Source organism: Nomascus leucogenys, chromosome 9 (assembly GCF_006542625.1).
Source record: "Nomascus leucogenys isolate Asia chromosome 9, Asia_NLE_v1, whole genome shotgun sequence".
Taxonomy (NCBI): Eukaryota; Metazoa; Chordata; class Mammalia; order Primates; family Hylobatidae; genus Nomascus; species Nomascus leucogenys.
This window is the reverse complement of record NC_044389.1, coordinates 34,931,540-34,951,681: the sequence shown is the minus strand read 5'-3', so window position 1 is coordinate 34,951,681 and position 20,142 is coordinate 34,931,540. Positions and strand designations below refer to the sequence as shown.

The 20,142-nt window shown below is 41.6% G+C and overlaps 1 protein-coding gene and 1 non-coding gene across 4 annotated transcripts in view; one reads left to right on the top strand and one right to left on the bottom strand.

The window, feature by feature from the left end:
- Window positions 1-20,142, bottom strand: part of ZYG11B (zyg-11 family member B, cell cycle regulator) — a 108,228-nt gene that overhangs the window by 9,095 nt on the left and 78,991 nt on the right. For all 3 annotated transcript variants that reach the window (XM_030818816.1, XM_030818817.1, XM_030818815.1), the window contains exons 9-13: window positions 19,167-19,328; window positions 19,008-19,055; window positions 6,996-7,193; window positions 6,817-6,869; window positions 4,028-4,125 (exon numbers count right to left, since the gene is read on the bottom strand). In XM_030818816.1, the coding sequence (XP_030674676.1) occupies window positions 4,028-4,125; window positions 6,817-6,869; window positions 6,996-7,193; window positions 19,008-19,055; window positions 19,167-19,328 (559 nt within the window). The remainder of the gene's footprint in view (window positions 1-4,027; window positions 4,126-6,816; window positions 6,870-6,995; window positions 7,194-19,007; window positions 19,056-19,166; window positions 19,329-20,142) is intronic.
- Window positions 16,110-16,214, top strand: LOC115836774. The gene has a single exon (XR_004031795.1). It is a non-coding gene; the product is annotated as a U6 spliceosomal RNA (small nuclear RNA).

Below are 20,142 nucleotides of genomic sequence, written 5' to 3'. Positions count from 1 at the left end.
CCCAGGCTGGGGTGATCATGGCTCACTGCAGCTTGCTGTGTTGCCCAGGCTGGAGTCCAATGGCACAATTTTGGCTCACTGCAACCTCTGCCTCCCGGGTTCAAGCAATTCTCCTTCCTCAGTCTCCTGGGTAGCTGGGACTACAGGCACCAGCCACCACACCTGGCTAAATTTTTGTATTTTTGGTAGAGGCAGGGTTTTACCAGGCTGGCCAGGCCAGTCTCAAACTCCTGACCTTAAGTGATCTGCCTGCCTCAGCCTCCCAAAGTGCTGGGGTTACAGGTGTGAGCCACCATACCCAGCCACATTAAAACATTTTAATACAAATAGAAGTGAATTCCATTTAAATATAAACAAAATATGCCCACAAGGTAGGAACCTAAACTATCTGAGTTGGAGACAAAATATTCTAATATTCCCCAAATTACAGTGCATTTTAGAATAAATTATTCAGGTGCTGGGCATGGTGGCTCACACCTGTAATCCCAGCACTTTGGGAGGCCGAGGTGGGCGGATCACGAGGTCAGGAGGTCGAGACCATCCTGGCTAACATGGCGAAACCCCGTCTCTACTAAAAATACAAAAAAATTAGCTGGGGGTGGTGGCAGGTGCCTGTAGTCCCAGCTACTTGGGAGGCTGAGGCGGGAGAATGGCGTGACGTGGGAGGCGGAGCTTGCAGTGAGCCGAGATCACGCCACGGCACTCCAGCCTGGACGACAGCAAGACAACGTCTCAAAAAAAAAAAGAATAAATTATTCAGGGCTGTCATTCCATAGAGTAAAACCTAAATAATACCTAAAAGTAGTGACGAAAATAAATACTCGTATGAAAATGCACTATTATTATTATTATTTTTTTTTTTCAGACAGAGTCTCGCTCTGTCGCCCAGGCTGAAGTGCAGTGGTGCAATCTTGGCTCAATTTAACCTCCACCTCCCGGTTCAAGTGATTTTCCTGCCTCAGCCTCCCTAGTAGCTGAGAGTACAGATGTGTGCCACAACGCCCAGCTAATTTTTTGTATTTTTAGTAGAGATGGGGTTACACCATGTTAGCCAGGATGGTCTCGATCTTCTGACTTTGTGATCCACCTGCCTTGGCCTCCCAAAGTGCTGGGAATACAGGCGTGAGCCACCACACCCAGCCGAAAATGCACTATTATTTACTTATTATGTTTTATTTTCTCCTACTGAGCTGTGAAAGGTCCATTCCTTGAGTTATGAGGAAAGGAACCTATAGATTAGAGACTGGGAATATGATGGGATCAACTGTTAAGAAACTCGGGAGTCCTCAAAACCTGTGGGTACAGTAAAAAGAAAAAGACTTTAGGGCAGAGACAATTTAATGTAGCTAAAGAGACAGTTTTCGATTCATGAGTGAACAACTCTGCTTCTGGGTAATCTAGGAGGAAGGACCAGATAAGCCTCCAGGTGGGAGTTCAGGTGGGTACAAGGCAGTTTTCTCGGTCACATCCCATTCATTGAATTATTCTTCTCTATCTGACACAGAAGAGCTTTTACTGCATTGCCTTTTTGTGGTATGCAGTGAGTTTTCATCAAAGAATACAAGAGAAGGAGCTGGGTGCGGTGGCTCATGCCTGTCATCTCAGCACTTTGAGAGGCCAAGGCGAGTGAGTTCGAGACCAGCCTGGCCAAAATAGTTAAACCCAGCCTCTACTAAAAATACAAAAATTAGCTAGGCATGGTGGCGCGTTCCTGTAGTCCCAGTTACTCGGGAGGCTGAGGCAGGAGAATTGCTTGAATCTGGGAGGTGTAGGTTGTGCTGAGCTGAGATCATGCCACTGCACTCCAGCCTGGGCAACAGAGTGAGACTCCGTCTCAAAAAAAAAAAAAAAAAAAAAAAACCCCAAGCGAAAATCTCACAAAATGTTACTACTTCTGCTAAAAGGATATTGGTAAAAACAACTCTCACATATCCTATACAAGGCCCTTTATAGTATGTCCCCTATTAAGGTCCAATAGAAGAAATTTAATTCATAGTTAACTGCTCGTAAAAAGTTCTCTCCCCTCCCCGTCTCCCCTGACAAGGATATGGAATGTTTCCCTCTTATATGGAGAACCATGTCGCTTTTTACTTGCAGCAGAGCCACGAAAATCCCTATGCATGGCCTACAAGTCTACATTTGACTATTTTCCCTCTATCCTAGAATTTTTTTTTTTCCTTTTTGAGACAGAGTCTCACTCTGTCACCCAGGCCGGAGTGCATGGTGCCACCACAGCTCACTGCAGCCTGGCTTTCTGGGCTCAGACGATGCTCCCACCTCAGCCTCCCAAGTAGCTGGGGCTACAGGAGCACACCACAATGCCTGGCTAATTTCTTTTACATCTTTTATAGAAACTAGGTTTCGCCATGTTGCTCAGGCTGGTCTCAAACTCCTGGGCTCAAGCGATCCACTCACCTCAACTTCAGAAAATGCTGGGATTATAGGGATGAGCCATTATGCCCGGCCCCTATAATTTTTGAAAAACTATTTTTCCTTACTTCTAATTAAAACTAAAAATAGGCCAGGCACAGTGGCTCACACCTGTAAGCCCAGCACTTTGGGAGGCCGAGGTCAGCGGATCACCTGAGGTCAGGGGTTCAAGATCAGCCCAGCCAAAATGGTGAAACCCTGTCTCTACTAAAAATACAAAAATTAGCCAAGGGTGGTGGTGCAGGCCTGTAGTCCCAGCTACTCTGGAGGTTGAGGCAAGAGAATCGCTTGAACCTGGGAGGTAGAGGATATGGTGAGCCGAGATCGCACCACTGCACTCCAGCCTGGGTGACAAAGTAAGTGAGACTCCATCTCCAAAAAAAAAAAAAAAAAAAAATATATATATATATATATATATATATATATACACACATATATATATATATGTATATATATACACACTTTACTATTAAAGTGGTTCTGTGTATTTCTTGTGTCAAATCATTTGTGGAATTAGTTTATATTAATAAATAATTAGGCCACGCTTGATGGCTGACATCTGTAATGCCAGTACTTTGGGAGGAAGAGGCAGGCAGATCGCTTAAGCCTAGGAGTTTGAGACCAGCCTGGCCAACATGATGAAACCCCGTCTCTACAAAAAATACAAAAAAAAGCCAGGCATGGTGACATGCACTTGTAGCCCTAGCTACAAGCTGAGGAGGGAGGATCATTTGAGCCTGGATGTCAAGGCTGCGGTGAGCTGTTACTATGCCACTGCACTCCAGCTCCAGTGATAGAGAGAGAGACCCTGTCTCTAAATAAATAAATGAGTTGCATCATAGCTTTCAAAGAATAATACAGAACCTGATTCAAACACTTTGCTTCCTCAAAAACCATGGGTGCTAGGAGCGACATCTTGAACAACAGAATTTTGGGTGAATGAGAATTGGGCACCGGAATGTACCATAAACAATGGATCTACTTAAGACCTTTTACTCAACACATGGACTCACTGTAGTCTCCTAATCTTTAAATTCCTTGAGGTGAGAACAGTGTCTCATTCACCACTGTCATTCAGTGCCTAGTTACACCATGCTCATTCTGAAAGAATACCTTAAAGTTGGCCAGGCACAGTGGCTCACACCTGTAATCCCAGCACTTTGGGAGCTGAGGCGGGCGGATCACCTGAGGTCAGGAGTTCGAGACCAGCCTGGCCAACATGGTGAAACCCCGTCTCTACTAAAAAAAAAAAAAAAAAAAAAAAAAAAAAAATTAGCCGGGCATGGTGGCAGGTGCCTGATATCTCAGCTACTTGGGAGGCTGAGGCAGGAGAATCACTTGAACCCAGGAGGCAGAGGTTGCAGTGAGCCAAGATAGTGCCACTGTACTCCAGCCTGGGGAATAAGAGCGAGACTTCATCTCAAAAAAAAAAAAAAAAAAAAAAAAGAATACCTTAAGTTTATAACCTAAGATTGCCTTACATTTTAAGTCAGTGTTCTTAAAAATCACTTTAATACACAATTTAGAAATATCTTTCCTGGGAAATGAGAATTTCACTTAAAGAAAAAAAACACAGTTCTCTTTTTTTGGTACATACGATTCTTGCTGCAGACATGTTGCATGGCCCAAACTGCCCATAGCTGGACTCCTGGTGTTGTGAAACAGCCAAGTAATGGGAAAAATGGATTAAAGGACCTAAAGGTTCAAAAGAAAAGAATCAAAGTTACATCCCATACTTTGTGTAATTTCCTAAAGCAGTGAATTCTAAACTTTTCATTTTCAAAATTTTATCCTATTATATTTAGACTAATATAAATGAGCTATAGAATATCATTTCTTTGTCTTAACCATTTCAGAGAAGACTGCATTCAGACATGACTCAGTACAGAAGATGGAAGGGGATTAGAACATGGTACTAAAAGAGAAAAAATTTTTCCAAAAGCACTTTTTTAGTCTTAAAGATACACATTTGAAGATAAGTAGACCTTGGTTTGGAAACTAAGAAATAGAGAAATTAGGTGATAACTAACTAGTAAAACACTATGAAAAAGAGTATAATTATCCCGTCTATTTTCTACTGGTCTGAATAAAAATAGGTAGAACATAAGTTGGAGAAACAAAAAAAATGATGGCAACATCAGCACTTATGAACCAAACAAAAAAAATAAGTTGAATAAAAATTAAATACTTCAGGTAATTAGTAATTTAGTTATCAAGTTATCTAATTACAAACAGAGTTAGGCATCCAGTATGCACTTTCTTTTTTTATTTTTGTTATTTATTTATTATTTTATTTTATTTATTTATTTATTTTTTTGAGATGGAGTCTTGCTCTGTCGCCCAGGCTGGAGTGCAGTGGCGCGATCTCGGCTCACTGCAACCTCTGCCTCCTGGGTTCACGGCATTCTCCTGCCTCAGCCTCCCGAGTAGCTGGGACTACAGGTGCCCACCACCACGCCTGGCTAATTTTTTTTTGTATTTTTAGTAGAGACAGGGTTTCACCGTGTTAGCCAGGATGGTCTCGATCTCCTGACCTCGTGATCTGCCCGCTTGGCCTCCCAAAGTGCTGGGATTACAGGTATGAGCCACCGTGCCCAGCCTATTTATTTATTTTTATTATTTATTTATTTGAGACAGGGTCTTGCTCTGTGGTTCAGGCTGGAGTGCAGTAAGGCAATCTCAACTCATTGCAGCCTCAACCTCACAGGCTCAGGCGATTCTCCCACCTTAGCCTCCCAGGCAGCTTGGACTATAGGGATGTGCCACCACAACCAGCTAATTTTTTATTTTTTGTAGAGACAGGGTCTCACTATGTTGCTCAGGCTGGTCTCAAACACCTGAGCTCCAGTGATCTACTTGCCTTGGCCTTCCGAAGTGGTGGGACTACAGGTGCATGCCATCATGCCCAGGTTTTTTTATTTTTTAGTAGAGATGAGGTCTCACTATGATGCCTAGGCTAGTCTCCAACTCCTGAACTCAAGTGATACTACCACCTCAGTCTCTCAAAGTGTTGGTATTATAGGTGTGAGCCACCATGCCAGGCCCAGTATGCACTTTAATAAATTATTACAAACTGTTTCCCCAACCAAACCTGGTGTTATTCCTTTTTTGAGAGTCTCATTCTGTCACCCAGGCTGCAGTGCAGTGGCGCCATCTCAGCTCACTGCAACCTCCACCTCCCAAGTTCAAGCGATTCTCATGCCTCAGCCTCCCAAGTAGCTGGAATTACAGGTGTGCACCACCATGCCCCACTATGTGCACCACCACGCCCCACTAACTTTGTTTTTTCAGTAGAGACAGGGGTTTCAACATGTTGGCCAAGCTGGTCTCGAACTCCTGGATTGAAGTGATCCACCCACCTCAGCCTCCCAAAGTGCTGAGATTACAGGCATGAGCCACAGTGCCTGGCCCGAATCTGGTACTACTTCTAATTCCTTCAATGTGTCATTTTATTTTAGACCTTCCTGCATTAATACGATGCTTTTTCTTCTTAAAAATCTCCTGCCTCTCCTTATCTTTCAACACTCAGGTTACAACTCACTTCCTCTGAAAGGTGTGTGTGTGTGTGTGTGCGTGTGTGTGTGTGTGTATTTACATTTGGAGTCTTGCTCTGTCACTCAGGCTGGAATGCAGTGATGCAATCACAGCTCACTGCAGCCTCAAACTCCCAGGCTCAAGTGATCCTCCCAGGACTACAGATATGTGCTACCCCGCTGGGCTTCACCTTTAATTTCATAACATTCTATGGACATCTGGCGTAATGATATTTTATCTGATCCACATTTGCTCTCCCTCACAAGGATATAAAATTCGTGTGTGCAGACACCATGTCTTTGTTCATCTTTGAATTTCAAGAGCATAGAACAAATTCCTAGCACTTGTCTTCAACAAATGTGAAATGAAGGAAACATGAAGAGTGATAGGTGGTAGAAAAAAGTCAAAATACTTTGCTTCTTTTAAAGCCAATACTTTTGGCTGGGTGTGGTGGCTCACGCCTGTAATCCCAGCACTTAGGGAGGCCCAGGCAGGCAGATCACCTGAGGTCAGGAGTTCAAGACCAGCCTGGCCAACATGGTGAAACCTCATCTCTACTAAAAATACAAAAATTAGCCGGGCGTGGTAGTGGGCGCCTGTAATCCCAGCTACTCGGGAGGCTGAGGCAGAGGAATTGCTTGAACCTGGGAGGTGGAGGTTGCAGTGAGCCAAGATCATGCCATTGCACTCCAGCTGTGGCAACGGAGTGAAACTCTGTCTCAAAATAAATAAATAAATAAATAACCAATACTGAGGTGCCTGAGGGAAAAATTATGCATCTAGTAGGAATGACTCTTAGGAATGATCTCTAGACTAGGTTGCTGGTTTACTGTTAATTATGATACTAATTACCTGTATGCTACCATCTCACACTCTGGAGTTGGCCATTTCAAAATAGCTGAATGCTGGAAGACAAAAGACACACAAGAAAGGATTACAATATTTATTTAGCACGGCATTATTTACTACATTATGAGGCTTTGATAGTTTAACCACTATGAATGTCTTTTGTTGGTATGGAATGACCCTACCAAATCATCCAGCAGAGAATTCCTCTGGCTACGACTCAATGTCCAAGCTTGTTCACCTCTGGATATTAAATGGGCAATAATTCCAGCTGCAAAGTAACTGACTTCCACTTCCACACTGTGTAGAAGACTACTGATGTGGTCTATAAAGTCTTTCCACATTAATTCAGAATGCAATTCTTGTACTTCAGCTATATTGTTCTGGAAAAAAAAAAGAAGATATAAAAATTAATGTAATATGTATAGTAAATGGTTAAGATAACTGTTTTTAGGCCCTGGATAAACAGGCAATTCAGGAAGGTGAGAGAAAAGTATTTCCCTGAGAGAAAGTATTCAAATGAGGGCAGTTTACAGACTGCAATGAAGGTAAGAGGAAGCCAAAGAGAAAGTAGCAGTTTTGTTGAAACAGAGATCATAGTTCAGGGTGGTCAAGCAGCAAAACTCTGTAGAACAGAGTGCTGGAAAGGACAAAGCTCCACACTCAGAGACAGAGCACACATGACCTGTATCCCAAATCTCTGGCTCAGTAATGACAAGGGTGAAACTCCAGGAGGCTAGGGAAAGAACTACCAGAAAGTAGTATATGAACAAATCCCAAAGTCACACAGGGATAGGAGCAGTTCACATTTCTGCTAGCCAGACTCAAGAGACCTCATAATAAGCAAAGTATTTGATAGTAGTAGGGCTAAATTATATATGAACCGTAGGGTAAAGTCTGATAAGACGCCACTCTAACAAAACAAATAAACAGGGCTGGGTGTGGTGGCTCATACCTGAGAGGTCGGGAGTTTAAGACAAGCCTGGCCAACATGGAGAAAGTCCGTCTCTACTAAATACACAAAAATTAGCCAGGTGTGGTGGTGCACACCTGTAATCTCAGCTACTTGGGAGGCTAAGGCACAAGAATCGCTTAAACCCAGGAGGCAGACGTTACAGTGAGCTGAGATCACACCACTGCACTCCAGCCTGCGAGACAGAGTGAGACGCCATCTCAAAACAAACAAACAAACCAAAAACAGCCAAGCACGGTGGCTCACGCCTGTAATCCCATCACTTTGGGAGGCTGAGGCAGGCAGATCACCTGAGGTCAGGAGTTCGAGACCAGCCTGGCCAACATGGAGAAACTCCATCTCTACTAAAAAAATAGAAAAATTAGCTGGGCGTGGTGTCATGTGCCTGTAATCCCAGCTACTCGGGAGGCTGAGGCAGGAGAATTGCTTGAACCTGGGAGGTGGAGGCTGCAGCGAGTGGAAATCGTGTCACTGCGCTCCAGCCTGGGCAACAGAGCAAGACTCTGTCTCACACACAAAAAATAATAATAATAAAATAAAATAACATAAACAAGCTTCAAGAGGAGCAACTTGATCTGCAAGTTAACTGCATGCAAGAACAAAGTATAAGACCCTTTAGAGAAAAATAATAAAACCTAGCAATCACCAAATTACATTTCACAAGGACCGGCATCCAATAAAAAAATTACCAGGCATACAAAGGGGCAGAAAAATATGATTAATAACCAGGAGAAAAATCAATCCATAGAAATGGACTAAAAAATAACAGAGATAATAGAATTAGCAGACAAGGACTTAAAGCAGCTATTATAAATATTATAAATATAATTCAGACATAAAAATGAAGGGAGAAAATGAAGATATAAGAAAGACCTAAACGTAATTTTTTCTGTTTTTTTAAACGGAGTCTCGCTCTCGCCCAGGCTGGAGTGCAGTGGCGCGATCTCAGCTCACTGCAAGCTCCGCCTCCCAGGTTCACACCATTCTCCTGCCTCAGCCTCCCAAGTACCTGGGGCTACAGGCACCAGCTACCATGCCTGGCTAATTTTTTTGTATTTTTAGTAGAGACGGGGTTTCACCGTGTTAGCCAGGATGGTCTCAATCTCCTGACCTCATGATCCACCCGCCTCAGCCTTCCAAAGTGCTGGGATTACAGGCGTGAGCCACCACGCCTGGCCGACCTAAATGTAAATTATAGAAATAAAAAAAAAAAACAAAAATTAAATATCTGAAAAGCAAAATATATTGGATGAGATTAACAGCAGATGAGATGCTTCCGGAAAAACAATCAGTGGACTAAACAACAGAGAAATAAAAAGCATCCATGGCAGGGCATGCTGGTTTACACCCGTAATCCCAGCACAGGAGGTTGAGGTGGGAGGATCACTTCAGGCCAGGAGTTCAAAACCAACCTGGGCAACATAGGGAGACCCTGTCTCTATTCACACACACAAAAAGAAATAGAAACCATCCAAATCAAAGCACAGAAGAAAAAATCAGACTGGGGAAAAAAGCCAATATCCTGTGGGATAATGTCGAGAAGTCTAACATGCTTATAACTGAAGTCATAGAAGAAGCAGAGATTAGAGAGGGAATGAAAAAAGGTATTTGAAGAAATAATGGCCAAATTTTTACAAAATGTTATAAAAATTATAAACCCAAAGATTCAACTGAAAAAAATTGTCCACTTAGACTTCAACAGCCAACTAAAAATTTATCATTCAAAAAATCAAAGCAAAATAAAAAACTTTGTTAGGTAAACAACGCGTGAGTGAGAAGTCATTGCTAGCACACCTATAGGATAATAAATGTAAGAAAACAATAGAATGAGAAATGTGAGTAAACATGAAAGATAAATTTCTCTTTTTTTTTTTTTTTTTTGAGATGGAGCCTTGTTCTGTCGCTCAGGCTGGAGTGCAAAGGCGGGATCTCAGCTCACTGCAACCTCCACCTCCTGGATTCAAGTGATTCTCCTGCCTCAGCCTCCGAGTAGTTGGGATTACAGGCCGGCTAATTTTTGTATTTTTAGTAGAGACAGGGTTTCACCATGTTGGCCAGGCTGGTCTCCAACTCCTGACCTCAGGTGATCCGCCCGCCTTGGCCTCCCAAAGTGTTGGGATTACAGGTGTGAGCCACCCTGCCCAGCCAATTCCTTGTTTTTAAATTGAGGATTGATGAGCACTCCTGCTTCTGGCCAAGGTGGAGTAAAAACAGTCAGATTTACACATCTGCCTGAAACAATTAAAAAATCCAAATAAATATGGAAAAACAATTCTCAAGATACTGGTCACAAGCAATAAAGGACAGTGACTCTTAGTGTCCTTTACTGGATGGAAAACAAAGTGAGCTATTGCCTTGAAAGAGTTTCCAGGCTGTAGCACAGGGATATAGACCTGAAGCAGAGTTTAGTAGACTGAATGGAGTAGGAGATGAGGTGAACAGTCCACAGAAATGAAGGTAACTCACAGGACAGAACACCAGGGAGAAGAGAATGTGCACATAAAGCGAGTTCAGCCATCTGTACAGTCCCACTCTATTCAGCAGAGTAATGATAACAAAATGAACACAAGGAAGCTCAGGGCAGGAAAAGAACCATCTAAAGAGTTACAGAAAAGTGCGTAGTGCTCACAGAGGGCCAGGAATAGTGCATGTTCTCACATATTCTCATCACCCAGTATGGAAAAACCTTTCATTCACAAGGCACTGGGTAGAGTCCTCAGGAAGGTCTTGTTTCAGTAGTAGAGAATAATTAGCCATAGCCTGACCACTGCTCTGGAACCTCCTAATAAATCATAAAAAGCAAGTGATCAAAGTGATCAAAATGTTTAAAAGTAAGTTAACTGCATCCCAGAACAAAGTTCAAGAATATTCATAGAAAAACAAAAATATTCAGCAACCAAGAAGGTAAAAATTCACAATGTCTGGCATTCAATCAAAAACTACCAAGCAGAATGGGAGAAAACATTTGTAAGACATATATCTGATAAGGGATTAATATCCAGAATATATAGAGAACTCCTAAAATACAACAACAAAAACACAAACAACCCAATTTAAAAATGGGCAAAGGAATTGAATAGATATTTCTCCGAAAAGGATATACAAATGGCCAATAAACCCATACGAATATACTCAACACCACTTATCATTAGAGAAATGAAAACAAAAACTACAAGATACTATCTCAGACCCATTAGAATGGCTACTATTAAAAAAAAAAAACAAAATAACAAGCGGTGAGAATGTGGAGAAATTGGAATGCTTGGACACTGTTGGTGGGAATGTAAAACGGTAGAGCTGCTGTGGAAAACAGTATGGTAGTTTCTCAAAATTTAAAAATAGAATTATCACATGATACAGTAATTCTATTTCTCGAACTATACCCCACAAAATTCAAAGTAGAGTCTTAAAGAGATATTTGTGGCCGGGCGCGGTGGCTCACACCTGTAATCCCAGCACTTTGGGAGGCAGAAGCAAGCGGATCACCTGAGGGGAGTTCGAGTTCAAGACCAGCCTGACCAACATGAAGAAACCCCGTCTCTACTAAAAATACAAAATTAACCAGGCGGGGTGGTGCAGGCCTATAGGGATTATAATCCCAGCTACTCAGGGAGGCTGAGGCAGAAGAATCGCTTGAACCTGGGAGGCGGAGGTTGTGGTGAGACATTTGTACACTCATCTTCATAGAAGCATTATTCACAATAGCAAAACCAAGGAAGCAACCCAAGTGTCCAACAAATGGATGGATAAGGAAAATGTGGTCTATACATACAATGAAATACTATTCAGCCTTAAAAAGGAAGGAAATTCTGACATACACTACAACATGGATGAACCATGAGGACAATATTGTAAGTGAAGTAAGCTAGTTACAACAAGACAAATACTGTATGATTCCACTTACATGAGGTAGTTAAGGAATTAAAATCATAGAGACAGAAAATAGAATGGTGGTTACCAGGGGCGGCAGAATGGGGGAATGGAATAGTACTGTTTAATGGTTACAGATTCTCAGTTTTACAAGATGAAAACAGTTACAGAGATAAGTGGTAGTGATGGTTCTACAACATTATGAACGTATTTAATACCACTGAACAATACACTTAAAAATGGTTAGGATGGTAAATTTTACGTTGTTTACCACAATTTAAAAAATAATAAATTTTTTAAAGAGTAAATTAAAACCTAAGCATGCCAAGTATCAGGAAAACATGACTCATAATGAGGAGAATAATCACTTAAAATTGACCCTGAACTGGCCGGGCGCAGTGGCTCACGCCTGTAATCCCAGCACTTTGGGAGGCCAAGGCGGGTGGATCACGAGGTCAGGAGATCGAGACCATCCTGGCTAACACAGTGAAACCCCGTCTCTACTAAAAATACAAAAAATTAGCCAGGCGTGGTGGTGGGCGCCTGTAGTCCCAGGTACTCGGGAGGCTGAGGCAGGAGAATGGCTTAAACCCGGGAGGCGGAGCTTGCAGTGAGCCGAGATTGCGCCACTGCACTCCAGCCTGGGTGACAGAGCGAGACTCCGTCTCAAAAAAAAAAAAAAAAAAAAAAGAAATTGACCCTGAACTGACATAGATACTAAATAAAACTAGCCGATTAGGATATTAAAAGAGTTATCAAAATTTTATTTCATATATTCAAAAAGTAGGAACATGGAGATACAAAAAACACCTAAATCGAACTTGTAGAGATGAAAATGACAATGTCTAAGATGAAAAAATTACTAGATGGCATTGTAGATTAGATATTGCAGATGAAAAAAATTATTGAACTGAAGGCATAGCAAGGGAAACTATCCAAACCGAAACACACAGAATACAAAAGAACAAAAACATTAAAGAGCATCAGTAAGCTGTGGGACAATGTCAAGCAGCTTAATATGTGCAAATTAGTGTCTCCAAAGGACTCCAATGTGGGGAGAAGGGCTGCAAAATTTATTTTAGAGAAATGGGCAGGTCACAGTGGCTTACTCCTGTAAGCCCAGCACTTTGGGAGGGCAAGGTGGGAGAATCACTTGAGGCCAGGAGTTTGAGACCAGCCTGGACAATATAGCAAAATCCCATCTGTACAAAAAAATTTTAAAAACAAATAATGGCTAAAAACTTTCCAAACTTGATGAAAACTGTAGACCTATATATCTGAGAAGCTCAATAAATCCCAAATACAGGAAACATGAAGTTAATTACATCAAGACACATATAATCAAATATTCAAAATTGTTACTAATCTTAAATCTTTTTTTTCTTTTTTTGAGATGGAGTTTCACTCTTGTTGCCCAGGCTGGAGTGCAATGGCGTGATCTCGGCTCACTGCAAGCTCCACCTCCTGGGTTCAAGCAATTCTCCTGTCTCAGCCTCCCGAGTAGCTGGGATTACAGGCGCCTGCCACCACACCCAGCTAATTTCTGTTATTTTTAGAAGAGACGGGGTTTTGCCATGTTGGCCAGGCTGGTCTCAAACTCCTGACCTTAGGTGATCCACCCGCCTTGGCCTCCCAAAGTGCTGGGATTCCACGCGTGAGCCACCCACCATGTCCGGCCAACTAATCTTAAATCTTAAAAGTATCCAGAGGAAAAGAACGTGTACATACGTAAGTACAAAGATAATGATGACATCAGATTTTTTATTAGAAAGAAGCAAGTCAGAAAAAAGCTAATCAGTATCTTTAAAGTAATGTCAATTTAGAATTATATACCTGGTAAAAGTATCTTTCAAAAACAAAGGTTAAGTAAAGATGTTTTCAGTCAGACAAAAGCTGAAGAATTCATCATCAGCAGATCCACACTGTAAGAAATGTTAAAGGATGTCTTTTAGGTTGAAGAAAAATGACACCAGGCTATGGTGGTGCACACTTATAATCCCAACACTTTGGGAGGCCAAGGTGGGTGGATCACTTGAGTTCAGGAGTTCAAGACCAGCCTGGGCAACATGGCAAAAACCCATCTCTACAAAAATTTAAAAATCAGTCGGGCATGGTGGTGTGCGCCTATAGTTCCAACTACTCAGGAAGTTGAGGTGGGGGAATTACTTTAGCCCAGGAGGTCGAGGCTGCAGTGAGCTGAGATCATGCCACTGCACTCCAGCCTGGGTGACAGAGTGAGACCCTGTCTCAAAAAAAAAAAAAAAAAAAAGTACTCTTAGCAATTCTGAAGTATATAATACATTATTATTAATTTAGGGATTATAGGTATGAGCCACTACACCCAGCCAAGAGTAAATTTTAAATGCTCTCACTACAAAAAACAGTAAGTATGTAAGGTCATGGATATGTTAATTAGCTTGATTCAATCATTCCACAATGATTAAACACATACATCAAAACATCACTTTGGGCTGGGACGGTGCCTCACGCCTGTAATCCCAGCACTTTGGGAGGCCGAGGCTGGCGGATTACTTGAGGTCAGAATTTCGTGCCGAGGCTGGCAGATTACTTGAGGTCAGAAGTTCGTGATCAGCCTGGGCAACACGGCAAAACCCCATCTCTACTAAAAATACAAAAATTTGCTGGACACAGAGGCAGGCTCCTGTAATCCCAGCTACTGGGGAGGCTGAGGCAGGAGAATCGCTTGAACCCGGGAGGTGGAGGTTGCAGTGAGCTGAGATTACACCACTGCACTCTAGCCTGGGCAACAGAACAAGACTCCGTCTAAAAAAAAAAAAAAAAATCACATTGTACTCCACATACACAATTATTATTTTTTATTATTTAAAAAAATTTAAAAATCACAGGAAATGTAAATGATCCAAATACCCCAAATAAAAAACAGATATTTTCAAACTAGATAAAAAAGCAGGATGCAAGGTATATGCTATCTACAAGAAATACATTTTAAATATAAAGACAAATATAGGTTAAAAGTAAAAGGATAAAACAAGAAATACTATGCTAACACTAGTCAAAAGAAAGTACAGATGGCTATATCAGTATCAAAGCAGACTTCAAAGTAGAGGATATTAGCAGGGGTAAAGAAAGTCGTTTGGTAATGGTAAAGGAGTCCATTAAACAGGAGGACATAATTCTAAATGTTTATACATCTAATAATAGAGTTTCAAAATACATGAAGAAACAGCTGATAGAACTGTAAGGAGAAACATATACATCTACAATTATAGTCAGAGATTTCAAAACTCCTTTGTCAATAATTGATAGAACAGGTAGGCAGAAAATTAGTAAGGATGTGGTAGAATTGTACAGCGTAAACTGTGACACTGTACAATCTAATTATTAATTAGTGTTAATAATCAAGCTAATTAACAATCAGTGACCTGATTGTCATTTATAGAACACTATACCCAATAATAAGACAATACACATTCCTCTCAAGTGTACATGGAATATTTACCAAAATAGACCATATCCTTGGCCATTCACAAGTCTCAATAAATTCAGAAGGACTCAAACCAAACAAAGCATATTCTCTGACCATACAGAATTAAATTAGAATAAATATCTCAAATTAAATTATTGAAAAAATTTAATCACAATAGAGAAAAATATGGAAGGAAACATATAAAGTTATATTAATATCAATAACTTCATGGAGATAAAAATGATGAAGGGTTGGAGACAGAGCCTTAAGGATGTTAAATACAGTTTTGCACTGTTTCACTAGTTATAACAAACATGTATTCCTTTGGAAATTTTTTAAAAATATAGGTTTTTTTTTGAGATGAAGTCTTTTTTTTGTTTTTTTTGTTTTTTTGAGACAGAGTCTTGCCCTGTTGCCCAGGCTTAGAGTGCAGTGGCACGATCTTGGTTCACTGCAGCCTCTGCCTCCCAGGTTCAAGCAATTCTCCTGCCTCAGCTTTCCGAGTAGCTGGGACAGGCATGGGCCACCATGCCTGGCTAATTTTTGTATTTTCAGTGGAAACAGGTTTCACCATGTTGGCTAGGCTGGTCTTGAACTCCTAACCGCACGTGATCCACCCACCTCAGCCTCCCAAAGTGCTGGGATTACAGGCATGAGCCACTGCACCCGACCCACAAATATTTAAAATAAATTTCACCTTTCCATTTCAGGTGACCTGAGCCAACTTCTGTATCAAATAATCACATTAACTCTGAATAAAACAATCAAATGCTGTAATTTTTTAAATAATTCCTCTATTACTGGACATTTAGGTTGTTTTCCATTTTCTACCTTATATCATGAAGGCTACAACAACAGATAGGTCTTCCTTAAATGGTAGTCCTCAGCTTTCCTAAAAACCCATCTCCTCATTGCTTGCATGTGGAAAACAAGCTCCAATTTACATTTTTTCTCACTAATCTATGCCTCCCATAATCTAATTCCTTGAGAGCAGAGGTCTGCCTTTGTGTGCTCACTTGACAGCATACATACTAAAATTGGAACGGTACAGTGAAGATTAGCATGGCCCCTATGGAGGGATACATGTAAATTTGCAAAGTGTTCCATATTTTTTTTTTTTTTTTTTGAGACAGAGTTTTGCTCTTGTTGCCCAGGCTGGAGTGCAATGGCACGATCTTGGCTCACAGTAACGCCTGCCTCCCGGGTTCAAGCGATTCTCCTGCCTCAGCCTCTCGAGGAGCTGGGATTACAGACATGCGCCACCACGCCCGGCTAATTTTGTATTTTTAGTAGAAACGAGAGTTCTCCATGTTGGTCAGGCTGGTCTCGAACTCCGGACCTCAGGTGATCTGCCCGCCTAAGCCTCCCAAAGTGCTGGGATTACAAGCATGAGCCACCGCACCCGACCAATATTTTTTTCAAAAATAAAAAATAAAATGGCTTTTGCCACATAGGCACTTCGCCTGTTGCAGCAATTAAGCTGATAAAACATTTGATCTTTTACCTTTGTCTCAAAATCCTAGAGGGCTTACTTTAATCCATATCCAATATGTGATTTGTAAGCAGGTTTTTTTTTTTTTTTTTTTTTGAGACAGAGTCTCACCCTGTTGCCCAGGCTGGAATGCAATGGTGCAATCTTCGCTCACGGCAACCTCCACCTCCCAGGTTCAAGCGATTCTCGTGCCTCAGCCTCCTGAGTAGCTAGGATTATAGGCATGTACCAGCATTCCTGGCTAACTTTTGTATTTTTAATAGACACAGGGTTTCACTATGTTGGGCAGGCTGGTCTCAAACTCCTGACCTCGGGTGACCCGCCCGCCTCACCCTCCCAAAGTGCTGGGATTACAGGCATGAGCCACCATGCCCGGCCTTCGTAAGCAGTCTAAGTAGTAATCATTAACTATCAAACACAGAATCTAAGAACACTTGTAGGTTAATGACTTTTTTTTTTTTTTTTTTAAGAGACTGAGTCTCACTCTGTCACCCAGGCTGGAGTGCGGTAGGATGAGCACAGCTCACTGCAGCCCTCAAACTCCTAGGATCAAGTGATCCTCCTGCCTGGGCCTCCCCACTAGCTGGGACTACAGGTACATGTCACTATGTTCAGCTAATTTTATTTCATTTTTTGTAGAGATGGGGTTGTGCTTCATTGCCCAGGCTGGTCTCAAACTCCTAGGCTCAAGCAATTCTCTCACCTCATCCTTCCAAAGTGTTGGGATTACAGGCATGAGTCACTGTGTCCAGCCTGATAACATTTTTTAATGAGATCTGTTTTACTAATTACAAAAGTGAAACATGAGGCCAAGTGTGGTGGCTCATGCCTGTATTCCCAGCACTTTGGGAGGCCAAGGCAGGAAGACTGCTTGAGCCCAGGAATTTGAGACCAGCCTGGGCAACATGGCGAGACTGAAAATCTACAAAAATAAATAAACAAATAAATAAGCTGAGCATGGTGGCACATGCCTATAGTCCTAGCTACTCTGGAGGCTAAGGTGAGAAGATTGCTTGAGCCTGGCAGGTCAAGGCTGCAGTGAGCCATGATTGTGCCACTGCACTGCACAATGGGCAAGAGAGTGACAGACTCTGTCTCAAAAATAAATTTAAAAAAGTAAAACATGCTCAGTGTGAAACTTTGTACAATACCAAAAAATACAAAGAAGCATATGCATATTATATTTTTTCTTTTAATGTGGTAAAAATCTCTCTCTATATATATATATGTTGTGGTTTTTTTTTTCTTTTGAGATGGAGTTTCGCTCTTATTGCCCAGGCTGGAGTGCAATGGCGTGGTCTCAGCTCACTGCAACCTCCGCCTCCCAGATTCAAGCAATTCTCCTGCCTCAGCCTCCCAAGTAGCTGAGATTACAGGCACCTGCCACCATGCCTGGCTAATTTTTGTATTTTTAGTAGAGATGGGAGTTTCACCATGTTGGCCAGGCTGTTCATGAACTCCTGACCTCAGGTGATTTGCCCACTTAGGCCTCTCAAAGTGTTGGGATTACAGGCGTGAGCCACTGCACCGGGCCTATATATATACATATATATATACTAGGGGTTTTTTTGAGATGGAGTCTTGCTCTGTTGCCCAGGCTGGAGTGCAGTGGTGTGATCTCAGCTCACTGCAACCTCCACCTCCTGAGTTCAAGCAATTCTCCTGCATCAGCCTCCGGAGTAGCTAGGACTACAGGCGCCTGCCACCGCACCCGGCTAATTTTTCATATTTTTAGTAGAGACGGGGTTTCACCGTGTTAGCCAGGATGGTCTCGATCTCCTGACCTCGCACTGTATTTTTATAGTCTTTTTAAATTTAATAATATTTATTTTCTAATGTCATTGTTTACAAGTATCATAGCAGCAACTTTCTCTCTCTCTTTCTTTTTTTGTTTATTTGCCTATAAATTGTCAAAAATTGCCACTGCTGACCGGACAGCTCATGCCTACAATCCCAGCACTTTGGGAGGCCGAGGTAAGAGGATTGCTTGAGCTCAGGAGTTTGAGACCAGCCTGGGCAACATGACAAAACTCCATCTCTACAAAAAATACAAAAATTAGCTGGGCATTGTGGTGCACACCTATAGTCCCACCTACTAGGGAGACTGAGCTGGGGGAACTGCTTGAGCTCAGCAGGAGGTCGAGTCTGCAGTGAGCTGTGATCACACCACTGCACTCCAGCCTGGGCAACAAAGTGAGACCCTGTCTCAAAAAAAAAGAAAGAAAGAAATTGCCATTGCAGACCACATTTCAAGTCAACATGGAGAGGTACTGGGAATAGTTCTCAATTAGCAATGATCGTGCCTTAGATAAGGGGCTATGATACTGCCACTGCAGAGCTGCAACTTTCAATGTGTTACTTCAGACAGAAAATAAATACAGCTTGGAACTTAGCAGGAAGTGCTTATATCTTACCAAAAGTCCTAGAACTTTCTGCTGAATGGATGACTCAGTTGGGAAAGACTGCAAAAAGAAAGAGAAACCTATAATTACCTAAAGAACCAAATATAAAATAAATGCTAAAGTAAATAAATTAATAAATATCAAAACTGTAAGCTAAATTCCCATTCTAACCTCTAGAACCCTCATGAAGAGTTCTAACCCTTGGTTTTCAATAAAGTGTCTACAAGTGGTTGGGGATTCATCTGTGAGGTTCCAAAGTGCACTCAAAGTAAATTTCAACGTAGTGTCCACTGAATTTTGATTGGTTTTCTGCTTCACTATTTGAAGAAGTTGCTGAAAAAAAAAAAAACAATTAAGTTTTCATTTTTGAACTGTTATTACAATTTATGGTGATTAATAACCACAAGTCCATGAGGATTAGTCTCATGGCTTAAAGCATTTCCTGTAAAGGTACTTAAACAGCCCCTTGGACTGAACTTTTCTTCAAGAAAAAAGTGTAAGATTTTCATAAATACTCCTACATTACTCTGATCATACCTATAATGCAATCACCCATAAATAACATAGGCAAAATGATTAAAACTTGGGTCAACTATCTTACTCATTCAGTCACAGCATATACTTATTTTAGATTCTAGAATTAAAAAGGCAAAGGAAGAGAAGGGCAAATGAAGCTAACATTTATTAAGGATTAGCAAATTATATTCTATATTGTAGTACTGTTATTCCCATTTTTTAGGAGAGAAAATTGAGTCTGAGAAATATTAACTAATTTGTTCATAGTCAATTTAGTCAGAGAAAGTAAGAATAGGAAGACCTAATCTATCCAAGTTTTCGTTAAGAAAAAGACTTCCTTCCTACCTTCCTTCCTTTCCTTTCTTCCTTTCACCTAATCTATCCAACTCCAAGTTTTCCCTAAGAAGAAAAAGACTCTCTCTCTCTCTCCCTCCCTCCACGCCCCCCCTTTCTTTCTTTCGAGAAGATCTCCCTCTGTTGCCCAGGCTACAGTGCAGCGGCATAATCTCGGCTCACTACAACCTCCCTGCCTCTGGCTCCCGTGATTCTCCTGCCTCGGCCTGCTGAATACCTGAGATTGCAGGCACACACCACCACACCTGGCTAGTTTTTGTATTTTTGGTGGAAACGG